This window comes from Neolamprologus multifasciatus, chromosome 16, assembly GCF_963576455.1.
Source record: "Neolamprologus multifasciatus chromosome 16, fNeoMul1.2, whole genome shotgun sequence".
Classification (NCBI taxonomy): Eukaryota; Metazoa; Chordata; class Actinopteri; order Cichliformes; family Cichlidae; genus Neolamprologus; species Neolamprologus multifasciatus.
In genome coordinates, this window is record NC_140454.1 from 6,779,087 (window position 1) to 6,794,884 (window position 15,798).

General features: G+C 36.8%; 1 protein-coding gene across 1 annotated transcript; it reads right to left on the minus strand.

Annotated features, from left to right (window-relative positions):
- Window positions 1-888: 888 nt before the first annotated feature.
- On the minus strand, window positions 889-13,820 carry LOC146500138 (uncharacterized). The gene is made up of 2 exons (XM_085136271.1): window positions 6,209-13,820; window positions 889-4,482 (listed from the first exon to the last, which is right to left on the minus strand). The coding sequence occupies exons 1-2, from the start codon at window positions 6,671-6,673 to the stop codon at window positions 4,045-4,047; spliced, it is 903 nt and encodes a 300-aa protein (XP_084992397.1). The 5' UTR covers window positions 6,674-13,820; the 3' UTR covers window positions 889-4,044.
- Between the last annotated feature and the right edge of the window lie 1,978 nt (window positions 13,821-15,798).

Consider the following 15,798-nt stretch of genomic DNA (forward strand, 5'->3'; position numbering starts at 1 on the left):
TCGGGCTATGGTTCAGCACAGGAGGGAGGGGGTGAGTAGCTCAAATGTGCTGTTAGCATGTTAGCAGAGCGATGCTATTGTGAACCGAGGAGCTATTGTCTTGATGTGAGCTTCTACTCAGGGTTTTTTCTTCCAGTTCAGAGCAGAAATGTTTTTGTTAAGATACCAGATGTTGTGTTTTTCTCCACAATTTTAATTATAAGCTAGATATATTTCTACTAATGAAATTAGTTTGCTAACAGCAACAGGGATGAGTCAGTGAGTCAGTTGGGCTTGTGAATCATGATTCATGAGTCAGTAAAGTGATTCTCGAGTATTGAACGATTCGTTCATGATTCGCACATCACTATATTGTATTAGTGTATTATTGCCACTGATGATAACCATACCTGAATAAACGCAGCTCGATTTTCAGAGCTATAACAAGTGACAGAAATCAACATTATGCTAACAATTTAACTTAGTGCGCCAGGTATTTATTTATCAAAATGAGGAACACCTGGTTCAGTAATTACATGGGTCTCTCTGCTGTTAGCTGGAGCTAACTAATTGTTACTACCAGCAGTGATGAAGACTTACTTTCTTGAAAAACCTGCGTAAATCCATGTTGTCTTGCCATGTGCAGCATGTATGCTAGTGTGATAACAGGTGTAAATGCAGTGGACCGTAAAGTAGTTGTAAAAACGTGGACTGGATTCTCAGTAATGTGGCTGTACCCTGTGTACAACTGGAGATAATGAGGTACTGATGCTCGGGACCAACAGATTTATGATCCTATTTAAGTGACTAGTGACAGGTTTGTATTATTATTTATTTAAACTCATATTCCTGCATCTTTATATTGAATTTGTGTGCAATTTTTGTAAAAAAAAGAAAAAGAAAAAAAGAATAAGTTAAAAACATCTTGATGCATTCTCAATCATCCAGGTAAGTAAATCTCCAAAAGCTGATTCTGTTCATCTGGATGTAGCGTTTTGTGGGAGAAACATTTCGTCACTCATCCAAGTGACTTCTTCAGTCTCAGCTGACTGCAGGTTTCTCCAATCTTATAAACAGTACATTTGCATAATGACTGAAACCAGCCCACTGAAGGAATAATGAGCTGGGAACTAGGGCTGGGCCATATCATACCGTTCACGGTAATACCGGTATAATGTCGGGCAACGATAAGAAAATGAAATATTGCGATAGAATATGGGTAAAACGCACATGCGTACCTTTGTTTTCATACGCACATGGCGGAAAAAGCATGGCGGCGACAGAGAACGAGAAGGGCGAAAGCGGATCGGTGAATGAAACGGATGAACCAGAATTGGTTTGTCAAAATGCTGCAACTTCAGTGGTGTGGAACTGGTTTAGCTTTCATCCGTCAGATACACAACAAAGCACTATTTTTGGTAGCGCATGCTAGCGGGCCGTAGTTATTACCGTGTTTTTTGGAAAATACGGCACACTTAAAATCAATCCTTTGATTTTTCTGAAAATCGACACTGCCCCTTATAATCCCGTGTGCGTTATGTATGAATTCTGGTTGTGTTTACTGACCTCGAAACGATTTTATGTGGTACACGGCGCTCGAAAATCTGTCAAATGTTTTAGTACAACTTTGCTAAGCTACGAATCCGCACCACTTGATGGATTGTTGGAGCATTACGGCTATCGTAGGCAGGAGCATCGCGGTGTGATACATATTGTGCTTCAGCATAATATTCCCGTATTGTGTGTGTATAACCTCGTCAGTTATATCGTTATCGCAAATTTGAAATTGGAACTAGGATTCATTTTTTTTCTTTTTAAACTAAAGTATCAATGTAATGATATTGGTATTGGTAGCCAATACCAATATCAACATCCTATCAGTGCTATCAAAATTTAGATCAATCCAGCCACCCTTATTTGCTGCATTACTGTTCAGAGATTTAAGATGCTAACTAAATAGATTTGACTATATAGTCATAATGAATCTGCAATGTAATTGCCGTTTTATGTATTGATGACTGAATGTGCATAGTATGAGATTCCATGCATGCAAAGTACAAAAAATGGCAAACTAAAGTCTAAAAACACCAAAACCTTAGTTTGTAACATAATAAAAATAATCAGTGCCAATGTCTTTTTAATTAATGCATACATTTTCTGATTTCTACTTGGTGCTGTAACATTTTTTTCCAGGGCATGAATTTAATGGAATCACTTGTCTAAAAAGTTAGGTCTTTTACTTGCAATGTAACGATAGCATAAAATAATTAATTAAAAGTAAAATACTTGGAGACTGGGCTCATAGATTTTTAATTCTATCATAAAACAGATATCAAGTGGCCAAAACACAAATGAAATACAATACTCACAAAATAATTCCTCTTGTTCATTATAAATGCATTTCATAAGGCAGTTGCAATGTAAGGATTATTTGTAACCACCACCCAGCTTTGTAAAAAATCTACATTTGACCTAATATGAAACTTCTGTCATCAAAGGTCAAATCATGTATTAAAATAATGTGCAATGATGAGGAAAAAAAAAACAACACTGTAAAAGCATAGCAATTATTAAAATCCGAAAAACATATCAACAGAAGAGGAACTAATAAGGTGTAAAGATGATGAGAAGTGAACAATAGGAATACATAGCAATAGCCTCCTAATTAATGCGGCTCAAACTGCTCTGTGTATCTTTCACAAAAAATACTCAACAAACAACTATAACTGCCTAAATTGAACTACCATGAGTTAAAATACGAAATAAGTATTTATAAAACCTCTATGAATACACTCACAGACAATAGTCTCCTGACCTTAATCATTATATATACAAATGTGTATTTTAAATAAATGGTTAACAAATTATTAGACTTTATAAATTATACAGTACAATGAACATGTTACATACGAGCTTATTAAACAAGAATAAACATATGTGTATTTATAAATTGCATATTAAGGAGGAATAATGATTTATAAATAATGAATTAGTGGAGACAGGTAATCGTTAATGCTTAATTGTGTGTCATACACATTGCCTTTTGTCAGTAGGTTTTTTGGGTAAAACAATGCATATTTAATTATACACATACACAACATCAACTTAGTTTACTTACAATGACATTGTCCTTTTTCTTTTTACTTTTTTTTTTTAATTGTGTAGACTGTTTCCATAGTGCCATTTTTTTTCAAGTTGAATAATAGTCTTTGACACAAATATATTGCATACATGTTACTTATTATATCAGCCAAGATGATGTAAAATAATAATAAAAAACTTGATAGAAATCTGATTAAATTGCTTTAAATATGAATGGGTAAGCAAACATGTCAAAGCCTTATAAAAAAACAATTCTACACAGGTTAAAATAATGCATATATGTTTGTTATGTTTAAAAACTATAAACAGATACTTGACTAAATGAGATATTTCACAAGACCTCATAGTTAAAAAGAAAAACAAATGACAATGTAGAATGTTCAAAGGACTGAATGTGAATTACAGTAGCCCCTCGCTATAACGCGGTTCACCCATCGCGGCCTCGCTGTTTCGCGGATTTTTTTTGGTGCAATTTTGAATGTTTTTTTTTTTTTTGTAGTACAGCACATTGTGTTCTGCACTCCTGATTGGCTGGAGACCATTGTGAACCAATCTTGTGCTGTGTCTATTGTACAGCTTGTCAAATTTACATAAATCTTCGATCACTAGCAGTGTAACTCTGAAGTGCTGTACTGTATGTTTGTAAGTTTTCTCCCCAACAAACACAACAATGTCGACAAAATGTTTTGCACCGTCAAAGGAAACCACAGGTGCCTTTGGTTTCATTCTATAATACTGGACTTCTTCTACGAAGGTTTGAACTTTGAGAGTGTTTAAACAAGAAAAGCGTTAAAATGTTCATGCCTGTCTGAGAAAAGTGTATAAAGCGTGTAGTGAAGGGTTTTACAGCCTTAAAACATCTGTAATAATTGTAAAAAATAAAGTTGGCTACTTCGCGGATTTCCCCTGTTGTGGGTTATTTTTAGAATGTAACTCCCGCGATAAATGAGGGACCACTGCACACTAAACCACTCTTAAACATATTTCATTTGTGTCATCGGGTAGGGCTTGGCTCACATCTTCCCCAAAGTAGAAAGCTGGGACTGAAATTGTCTCCCAGGCATAAGAAGGAGAGATGTCCCCGTTGTTATCCTTATCCCAATTATTTCCTTGTGTCTCATGATGCTCAATAGCTTGAAGAAAGGGCTTACAGATTGCATTTGCTTTTTGTATTGCTATTTTTTTTAAGTTGTCATTCAAACAGTTACTGACTTCCTCTGCCAGAAGTTCTTCAAATATTACACGGTAGTAAGGCCTCAGGATTAAACTCTTACTACAACATGAGTGGTAGGTCAAGTTGTCGTCAGACGACTGATGGCAACATAACCTGCAAGACAGTCTTCTAATTTCGAAGGTGCTCCAGACAAATAGAAAAATACAGATGAGAACCATGCCGTACTCCTGGAAAAGACAAAGGAGTTCAGATTTTCAAGCAATTTATATACTTCATATGCATTCCGGTTGTCATAAAAATGTGTAGTCCAAATCCAAATGCAGGACAGAAACAGGTAGAACTAACTGAAAACAAACTAAATACACAAATAAAATAAGAATTAAGTAACAATAACTGAAACAGGGGATAAAGAGACATGAATAAACTTAACAGAGGAGGTAGGCACAGTAGGATAAGATGGAGGGGATCACTGAGGTAGCTAAATAAAAGCAATAAATACAAGCAGTAACTAAAATCAATAGGAACTGAAGTCTTAGAATAATAAGGGATACCCCAATAATAAAACTTAACCATAAGCATCTCCAAAAGTTGATTCTGTTCATCTGGAAATGGCGTTTTGTGGGAGAAACGTTCAGTCTCAGCTGACTGCAGGTTTCCCCAATCTTATAAACAGTACATTTGCATAATGACTGAAACCAGCCCACTGAAGGAACAATGGGCTTGGAGGTCAGTTCCTTAATCTTAATTATGCAAATTCTCATGACCATTGATCAACAACCACTGACCAAAACCCACTGACCAAAACCCACTGACCAAAACCCACTGATCAAAGCCCACTGATCAATGGCCATGAGTACCATTCACAGAGAGTTGGGGAATGGCCTGACGAGGTAGCTCTTCTGTGTTGTGCCATCCGCTTCGCCAGAGGTTGTTTGGTTGCCCCGATGTATAAATCCTGCCAATCCTCCTGGCACTTAACAGCGTACACTATGTTACTCTGTTGCTGTTGGGGGACCCGATCCTTGGGGTGGACCAATTTTTGGCACAGCGTGTTTTGGGGTTTAAAAGCCACAGAGACCTGGTGTTTAGAAAAAATGCATCTCAACTGCTCCGATACTCCTGACACATATGGGATCACTACAGGTTTTCGCTTGTGCAGCGGTTGTCCTTCTCTCCTGGATCGCCATCGTACAATGCTGTGATTGCAGCCATTCCCCAACTCTCTGTGAATGGTACTCATGGCCATTGATCAGTGGTCTTTGATCAGTGGGTTTTGGTCAGTGGTTGTTGATCAATGGTCATGAGAATTTGCATAATTAAGATTAATGAACTGACCTCCCAGCTCATTGTTCCTTCAGTGGGCTGGTTTAAGTCATTATGCAAATGTACTGTTTATAAGATTGGAGAAACCTGCAGTCAGCTGAGACTGAAGAAGTCACTTGGATGAGTGACAAAATATTTCTCCCACAAAACACTACATCCAGATGAACAGAATCAACTTTTGGAGATTTACTTTCCTGGATGATTGAGCATGCATCAAGACGTTAACCATAAGCAAAACCGTGAAGAAACCGAACAGAGAGTACTTGGACATTATTGACACTAGAAGTAATCAGTGGGACATGTAACCATAATAACTATAATACCGCCATTATCAAGACAGGCAAAGACATTTCTATCAAAAACATTTAGTTGCTACTAAAATGCTAATTCTTAAAATTATTCACTGTATCTATCCAGCGGCAAAGTACTTTGAAAACAAAACAAAACAAGAAAGCACATTAAACAAACATAAACCTGCCATGTCTACAATATTTAGCTAACCATGATATAGCTTAAAACAAACAAACATAAAAGTGCAATTTGCATTACTGACTTCCTCCCTTTTGACTTCAAACACAATTTTATTTTCCAAATTAAACCTATTTTTAGTAGTTGTTTGTTGTTACTTACAAGTGATTGAGTCATATAGTCTCCTATAATCCGTTGCTCCTCATAGGTCAGATTTTTTTTGCATGGAATTCCAGTCTGGTTCTTGTTGAAGTTTGTCTTTAGGCAAACATACCAGTCTCCATCAAACAGAACAGCGGCTATCCATACAGCAGCCAAACCGATCCATTTAAAGAAAAGCTTTAAGATGTAGCTGCTGAAACAGCTAGCACATCTCGAGAAAGAGTGACACCTGTAAAAAATCTTTCTTTGGTGAAAAGGTTCAACAATGATGACAATAAAGGCGAGGATCAAAGGAGGCAGAGCCATGTACAGTACACCATTTGGATGCAGGCCCGGTTTACACGAACATAAAAAATGCATGTTAAAAATGTACTGCAGGATGTAGAAAATGACTATGAGCACTAAAGTACCCACAGTATTTCTAATTACTTGAAGATGTTTGTAAGTAAAATCAAGAAATGCCATCCTGGAGGAAATTAGTATCAGATGTCTTGAGTTATTGTAATGTCTTGAAGCTTGGATTATCTGCCCCCTACTCTAAGATTTTAGCATGCTTCCTCCTCCAATGGCTAATTGAAAAGGAATAATAACTTGAAAGCACACAGCATATACCAGAATATAGCCTTTAAATACATTACGTGCCCAGGGTTTACCACAATGATGCTGTTTTAAGCACTTTCAGAATGATGGCAATCTTGGTTTTCACTTCTCAAATAAACTTGTCAGAGTTTTCCAGACAAATTCTATTGTCCACACAAATGAACAATATCTACTTAACGAATTTAGAGGGAAATTTAAGGAAATACATATCAAAGTTAATCACACAAAGCAGAGATATAGTGTTATATACAACTTATTAAAGATGTATAAACACATGGAGACTGAAAAGAAGTGAAAAAGAAACACTCAAAGCATTATGGGAAGTAGCCTAGGCCTAAGGGTAACTAAGAGAGGAACATGATCCAACCCAAACAATAAGCTTTATAAAACAAGCAAAATTTTAAGCCTAATCTTTAAAGTAGAGAGGATGTCTATCTCCCAAATCCAAACTTGAGCTGGATCCACAGAAGAGGGGCCTGAAAGCTGAAGGGTTTCCCCATTCTTCTTTTAAATTTCCTAGTAACCCCAACTCAGGCAGTATTTGAGTAAAGTGCTGTGTTGAGGTGATATTGTACTATGAGGCCTTTAAGACAACCTGGGGCCTGATTATTCAAGACCTTGTATGTGAATTTCAAATTCAATTCAGGAATCAACAGGGAGCCAATGATGAGGAGCTGGTATGGGAGAAATATGCCTTCTCTTTCTAGTCCCGGTAACTGCTCTTGCTGCAGGATTTTGGATCAACTGAAGGCTTTTTAAGGAACTTTTATGCAACCTGATAAGGAAAAACTTCACTTTCCAACATGACAATGATCCCAAGCACAATACCAGTAAATAGCAGTAAAGACACTGGCTTCTCCAGAAGAGTTTTAAATATCCTTTCAGAATCATGTAGGACTAGTCCCGAAGACATCTTCAAGAAATTTCAATAAGGACACATAACTTACAAGAACTGAACATAATTTATTGAGATAAAGAAATTAATGTATTTAGTGATTATACTAAAATGACCCATCATGGCAGAATGGAATCCCATCAGTGATAGGATTTAGGACAGAACGTCAACAATTTGGACGTCGTATAGACTTGGTCATGGACCGACACCCCAATATAGACACAATCTGCATGTCTATCCAACGCCCAATGTTTAGTGGGTACAGACGTTACTTACTCGACTTAGCTTCATTACAAGAAAGCACGCAATAAGAGAGTTAAAGCTGTGTTGAAGAATAAAGGTTGTAATAACAACTTTTAGTTTTTGAGCTTGTTAGAATTATAGAAACTCTGTTTTGGCCTTATATGTTGTTGTTCTATTTATGTTTGCACATTTCAGTACATTAAAGCACCCATTTTCCTAGCAAAATGATATTGAGTTTCTTGTATAACATGCACCTTTCTGACATTAGTCTTTAACATGGATTTCTCAATAAAGTAGGAATATTCTTCCAGTTATCTACTATAAAATAAACATAAGGAAAAACAAGATATATTTATTTTATTGCTGAACAGTTGAAAACGTCTAAATTTCACAATCATAATGCTCACATGTAACATGAACTCAAATAAAAACTGAAAAAAAACCTTGTTTCGTCATATCATCACGTGATATGCGATTGATGTGGTTAGGTTTTATGTACACACTTGAGGTTGGCAGAATTTTTTAGTGGTCAAGAGGACTTGGTCGCTTCTTCACTTTTCTCACACAATCACACAAGTGTTTGCAACATTTCTTCGGATACCCTGAGCTACTGCTAAACTATTACTGTAGTCCAATATAAGGGGGTCTTTTTTGAAATGCCTGAAAGCCACTACTGAATATTAGTTGCTTTTTTTGTTTGTTTTTCTTTTGTCTTTGTCTTTTTTTTTTTTTTTTTTAGTCTACAATGTTTGGTCTTTTGCATTGAGAAACAAGTATCACATATGTACTCTTTCTCCTTGGCAGATCAAATTTAGCCCACCTTAAGTAAATTGTATTTAATGTAGCGCAATGTAAACCAGCAACAGCCTGTACTGTGTGCTAATGAAAAAAACCCAAACATATTCTATGTCATAACTATGGTAAATATTTTTTTTCAAACTGAATCCATTTACTTTGAAAAAGCTCAACTATGAAGAAATGAAGAACACCTTAAAATTTATATTTACTTATGTTGTTGTATTGTATTTCCTAAGTGCTTTGAGAGAGGCTAGATAGACATAACAGCAGACAGTTCTGTGCAGGTTGCTGACAGACAGCAGCAGAAATATATTACTTGGATAAAAAGTGAATAAAGAATAAATAATTGTCTTTTTTTGGTCTCAAGAGATTTCATTGGGAGCCATGGCCACTCTCGGACAAATCATCTTTTACAGGTGCAACCATGAGGTTTGAATATTTGTTGTTGTTATTCAACTTTGAAAATGTTTAGGTGTCTCCAGTGGTAACCGAGTATGTTTGCTAATTTATGTACAATCTGCATTGTACTGCACAAAAGTAGAGAAAGAAGAATCATACTTTGATTATTAGTTCACAGCTGTTGTTGTCGTACTGTGACTGATTAAGATTTCACATTATAATAAAAAATGTTATTGAAGATTAAACTTATGCTTCATGACTATTTTGATATGGGATCCCTAACAAAATAAAAATGCTGACAGTCTGTCAAAGAGATATTTCTCCTTTAAATATCTGTTGGGAGAAAATATTTACATTTTTGAACCACAAAGGAAAGGTTTTAAAATTGTAGTTGTATTTTTTTTGTACAGCATGCTCATCATCATTGTCTTCTTCTCCCTGGCCTTCTCCAGTAAGACCTACAGATATTCTTGTCACTAGTGATGGCTCTGTGAGGCCTGAAGGGAGACATGGGCGTGTTCACCACATGCTGCGTTTGTCTCCAGTAAAATAAGGTAATCCATGTGGATGACGACACAGCATGTGTTTATGTATGCTTGACTGGTGCAGTTTTAGAATGGTATAGAGTCTTACTCATAAACATGTTTTTTATGGCACATTAATTTCCAAAGTAGAGACCACAAAGTGATTAGAAAAATATTTACTGAGGTTATAAATCAAGTGTGAAGTACAATTCTTTTTATTATTTTCCAGACACCTACGTTGGTTGCCCTCTGCTGGTTATTAGAAAAAAGACAGGTATAGAACATTTCCACCTTGGCTTAATTTTTCACGCTTATATGATGTAACCATCTTTTATATACAGTCTGTTTGTATGTTTGGAATTTAACCACTTCATTTTTTTATAACTCAGACCCTGAACTGTCATAGCTTTGCCTGAACTGATGCTTTTCTACTCAGAGTGAAGATTTGAAATCACAGTCTCTCTCTGCCTCTTTCTCTCTCTCTCTCTCTGGATATGTGAATGAGAAAAATGTGAACTTGTCCTTAAAATCGTCCTGTTAAAAGTTTTATAACTGCCAAAAACAAACAACACTTTGCACTAAATATAATTTAAATATGTTATTAAGTTGTCAACAAATGGGACAACAGTGCTCTAGCTCTAATGTCTATAATATGTGTATAAAATGTTCACATCCCACAGAGCCCCAGTCCAATGTGATAAGCAGCAGTACAAAGTAGAGATGGACCATCTGATATTACGTATCGGTATCGGTCCGATACTGACGTAAATTACTGGATCGGATATCGGAGAGAAAGAAAAAATGTAATCTGATCCATTAAATATCAAAAAAGCACCACACAAAACTTGTGACACGGTGTAACCGTAACCGCAGCACGTCAGCAGTATCCATCAGGTGATAGAGCGGCTGTGTGTATTTGTAGTCTTGCTACCAAACCAGTATTTCATCTCCAATGAAGTTATCCCTGAGAGAAGTAAAGTGTGTAAGTTCATCTCTGAATGTTTGTAAAGCATTCCCACGTTAAGCTTAACAACCGATATATGGAGCGACTGCCTCTTCTTGCTGCTACTTCAATCATGAAACTGATTAATGATCAGCTGATCGGCTTTTCTGTCGCGAGTCCGTCTCTCTTCTTTGTTTTTGGTCCACTTCGCGCCAGAAAGAGGAGACCAGCGGCTGAACAACAGCAGCACGTTTAAGCTTGATAATCTGTTGTTAGAATTTATTTAATATTACTTTCTACACCAGGATCCTTTTCTATGCAGCTGACGGCTGTAACTGTGCAGGGGCGGATCTAGCAAAGTTTAGCCAGGGGGCCGATAGGGCATTAACAGGGAAAAGGGGGCACAAAGACATACTTTTCTTTCTTATTCTCATTTAAAATGTCGAGCTTTTAATAAATAATTATCTGAATCTTACACCCAAAGTTTTAATCTTATGTAAAATATATAGAAGTCCATTACTGTATATAGTAACTGTTTAGTCTAATATACAGTAAGCTAGTAAGCTGTCTGCAATTCTGTTGAAGAAAGATGTTTAATCTATTTAATTATTCTTGGAAAATAATTTATTTCTGTGCATTTTTTTTCCACACTGCATCAAATTAAAGTTGATTACGTCGACTAAGCATCATGAGGTGGAGGGTGGTTCCCTATTTTTTTTTTTGCTGGGAGTTTGCAACCCTATTAGTTAGGTTGCTTAATATTTCTGCTAAGTACTCTTTAAAATACCAGAATAGGGAGGATGGAGCAGGTTTAAGTTTATTAGATTGATCAGTATTGCTGAACTATGAAATATTTTGGGTGCAGTGTAATTTTTTTTACATTTTTTTTTTTTTTACATACAAGTATAACAGAATAGCTTTAGCGCGTTTGTTTATTTAAACTTGAGTATGAACTTATACAAAATGCAGCAATATATTAAAAAAAAGTTTTATTGATTAAAAAACACACTATATCGGATTCATATCGGTATCGGCAGATATCCAAATTTATGATATCGGGATCGGACATAAAAAAGTGGTATCGTGCCATCTCTAGTATACACATAAATACACACACATACATGCATACATATATATATATACAAATATACACACACACACACATACATATACACACACACACACACACACATATACACACACACACACATACACACACACACACACACACACATATACATATATGTATATATGTATATGTGTGTGTATAACTAGACTTTATGCATGTTATGTAAGGTGTATAAATATGTGTACAACTCTGTGTATATATGTTTATGGACAGGAATGCAATGTAGTGACAAGGATTGACAAGAACTAAAATTGCATATGAGAAATATTGCACATAGAAACTACCATGGTGTATTGTACGCTGCAAGTAAGGAAGGAAAGTAGCCTTGCAGGTAAGGAAAGACCTGAATCTCTCATGGTTGGGGGTTGGTTGAGGGTGTTTGCACAACAAAAGCAAGAGAACAATGGAGCTGAAGGCCCGTGAAAATCTCAGCGGGGTGCCAAGAGGTGTTAGGGTCAGGGGAATTCACGCAAATTTGCGCAGGGCTAGTAAATCTAGTAGTAGGGACTTGCACCAGGGAAAAAAAGGCTCAGTAATTCTAGTGTTAAATGGCTTGTTAGCAGACACATTGTTTGGGGAAAAGACTAGCGATTGTTGGTCATTAGACTAATTGAAACGGCTTAACAACCCTAAGGGTGGGCTGTGGTTGAGTGGCTCATTAGTAGTGATGTGCGGATCGATCCTGAAATATCGATTCCTTCGATTCCAATCATTTATGTTCTAGAATCGATTCTCACATTAAAATATCGATATTTTACAAATTTAGGGTAAATTTGTAGTTTATCATTAACAGGAACACAGTGGAAAGAAACTATAACATTCTGATTGTCTACATTCAAAGGAACTACTTCCTCTTCCGCCTTTCATAGTCATGTGCGAAATACGGCTGTATAAATGTCTCGCAGCCCCTTGGCGTGCGCACTCACAACAATGGCTGAGCATAATTGTGCGGACGTATTTTACCTTCACAAACAGCTGAGACGTGATTTGCAATACATATTGCAAAAAAGTGAGGTGTTGTGGCCAGTGTTGGTCAAGTTACTTGAAAAAAGTAATCAGTAATTAATTACTGATTACTTCCCCAAAAAAGTAATCCCGTTACTTTACTGATTACTTATTTTCAAAAGTAATTAATTACTTAGTTACTTAGTTACTTTTTAAAAACATGATTTACAACCTGAATAGGTGATAAAGTGATAGATCTTTCAGCCCAATTTTACTTTTTCTACATAATCCATCATACAAAATGTAATCAAATGGAAAAGTCTCTTTTTAAAACTTGTTTTGTTAGTTTTAATCTTTTAACTTTATGCATGAAGCAAAATTTTAATTATATGCACCATTCTCTGACTGGAAGAAATTAGTTTAACATTTAAACCTATTTTCTGCACATTCCAGCACATTTTATATATATATATATATATATATATATATATATATATATATATATATTTGTGTTTACACTCACTCTTTCAGATGCAAGTAAAACACAGCAGAAAATAAATAAAGTCAAAGACTAGCAGTCCTTTTGCTCTATTTTCACCTGTAAAGCAGGAGTAGAGTAGGCGGAGGTTTATCCTGGTGCAGGTGTGCCGTAGCGGTCAGTGGAAGGATACCGCAGTTTCTCTGTGAGTTTCTCATTACATCGTAGCGCACTTGGTGCTTGCTTGGAAGTTTAGGGGTTTTTTTCGCTGTAAAAAGAAGTTTTCTTCCCACACACAGCGGACACTAATGTTTTTGTCACTTTTTACGGAATCAAACTCAAAATAAGGTCAGTACTTCCACGCTTTAAACGCTGCACGCTCATACTCTCTCCCGCACTCGATATATGATCCATTGTTGATCTGCACACAGCTGTTGTCACGAATGTCGCACTCGCTCACGTCACTGTCATGAGACATTCTCGCAAGAAAATCACGGTTTTAGTAACGCAGTAACGCAGCGTTCCTACGGGAAAGTAACGGTAATCTAATTACCGTTTTTGCAATAGTAATCCCTTACTTTACTCGTTACTAGAAAAAAGTAATCGGATTACAGTAACGCGTTACAAGTAACGCGTTACTGCCCATCTCTGGTTGTGGCCATACTTGCCAACCTTGAGACCTCAGAATTAGGGAGACATTCAAAAGGGCTGTTGGGGTGGGGGTGATAAATACATTTTACAGTGTTTATTTATCGGATAAAATACAGCTGGGTGTCCAAATTCAGAGGCTGCTTCCACCTGAGGACCCAGCCTTCGCGGTCTAAAGAAAGCCGGGTAGTACGTCACGAGCTCCCTCGGTGGAGTGAAACTCAGCCGTCTGCTCCTTGCTATCTAACATATAACCGGGCGCTGACTTAAACTCTCGACCGTCTCACACTTCTGTTTAATCAGTTTTCTGTTTGATGTTTATTCAGCTGTGTGAAAACCTGGAGGAACCCTCCCGAGGGATTAATAAAGTTAAATTTAATTTAATCTAATCTAATACATTTAATCTAAGCCAAACCGATTTACTCACGAACAAATAAAACACTAAAAAAGCCAAACAATAACATTTTTAAGTTATCAAAGTGACTTATATATCATTTTTAACCCGAGTAGCGAAAGACCGCGGGGGTTTGAAAACGATGTGTCGGTCGGCTCAGATATTTGAAGTTTACACAGCTACATTCTCACCAGAAAGTTTTTTTGTGACCCAGAAAGAGAAATAAGAGTAATATTAAAACTAAGTAGCTGCCGCCATTGTTGGAGACTGGAATTGGCTGGGTCCCGCTATGAACTCTGCGATATGGTTTTTCAATTTTGTTGTCCGGGTGGAAAATCGGGAGAAATTCGGGAGAATGGTGGCTCCGGGAGATTTTTGGGAGGGGCCACCGGAAAAATCAGGAGGGTTGACATGTATGGTTGTGGCAACATCACTAACCTTGTCAAACACCTCAGAGTAAATCATATCACTGAATATGACGAGCTTATGTTGAGGTGAACTGAAGAGGAGGAGAGGGACAGGTGCTGCTAAGGCGAGACAGATGTCTCTCACGGAGTCCTTTAGTGCTGCAGGCAGGCAAGGTGTTCAAATAGTGCACAACTTCAGTTTTTTTATTTCTGTATGATGAACTCTGCATTACTAAGTGATAAGAACAAGTAATCCGATGCCCTGTAATCATTATGACGCTATAATTTGAGATACAATAAATAAAATACGTTTTTGTACAAAGTATTGGTATCGGATCAGTATCGTCGATACCACCCTGAATATTACTTGGTATCGGATCGGAAAGGAAATCAGTGGTATCGCACATCACTACTCATTAGTAGATGATTGAACATTGTTTGGGGAAAAGCTGACTGATTGTTGGTTATTAGACTCGTTGAAGCGGGTTTCATTTAACCTATTTTTCTGGCTCAATAAGTCTAAAGGTATTTGAACCTCATCCCGTGTTTCTGCCAAGGCGGCTAAAGCCTGATTAAGCGCTAGAAACGGATCGGCTGAGGAAATGTTTTGTGTAAGACTCAGTTGAGAATGAGTCACGTCTGACTCTGTTTCATTCTCTTGGCACACACACACACGCATGCACATGCGCGCAGGACACACAGGTGCGGGGGCGCGCACACACACTGACCCACCACCAGATGCCGTTTTTTAAGCATAAAAAGTAAAAACTTTAATGGCTTAAAAATAAAGAATGCTTTTTGATATAAACACTTTATTTTTTTTAATAACCAATAAATTTATTGATTGAATTTATGAACTACCATATTTTGCTGAATATCATATTTTTATTACTTCCGTTATTATTTCCTGCGCTCATGAATAATTTATTGGGGCCATATATCACTCAGTTTGACATAAGGGGCCTAATATCCCTCCTTATAGGTGTGCTCTATCTATAACAATGGCTCATAATAGGATGACAGTTTTTCAAACAGGTCAAGGGCCTCTATGCACTTCATTAGTTTAAATATTTTCCTTGTATTCTTCATCCCATATGTCTTGTACTGAATGTGAGCAAACCTAAGCTTAATGCATATTACTTTTAACAATTATCCACCTCAGTGAAATCTATGGTCTGGAGCACAGG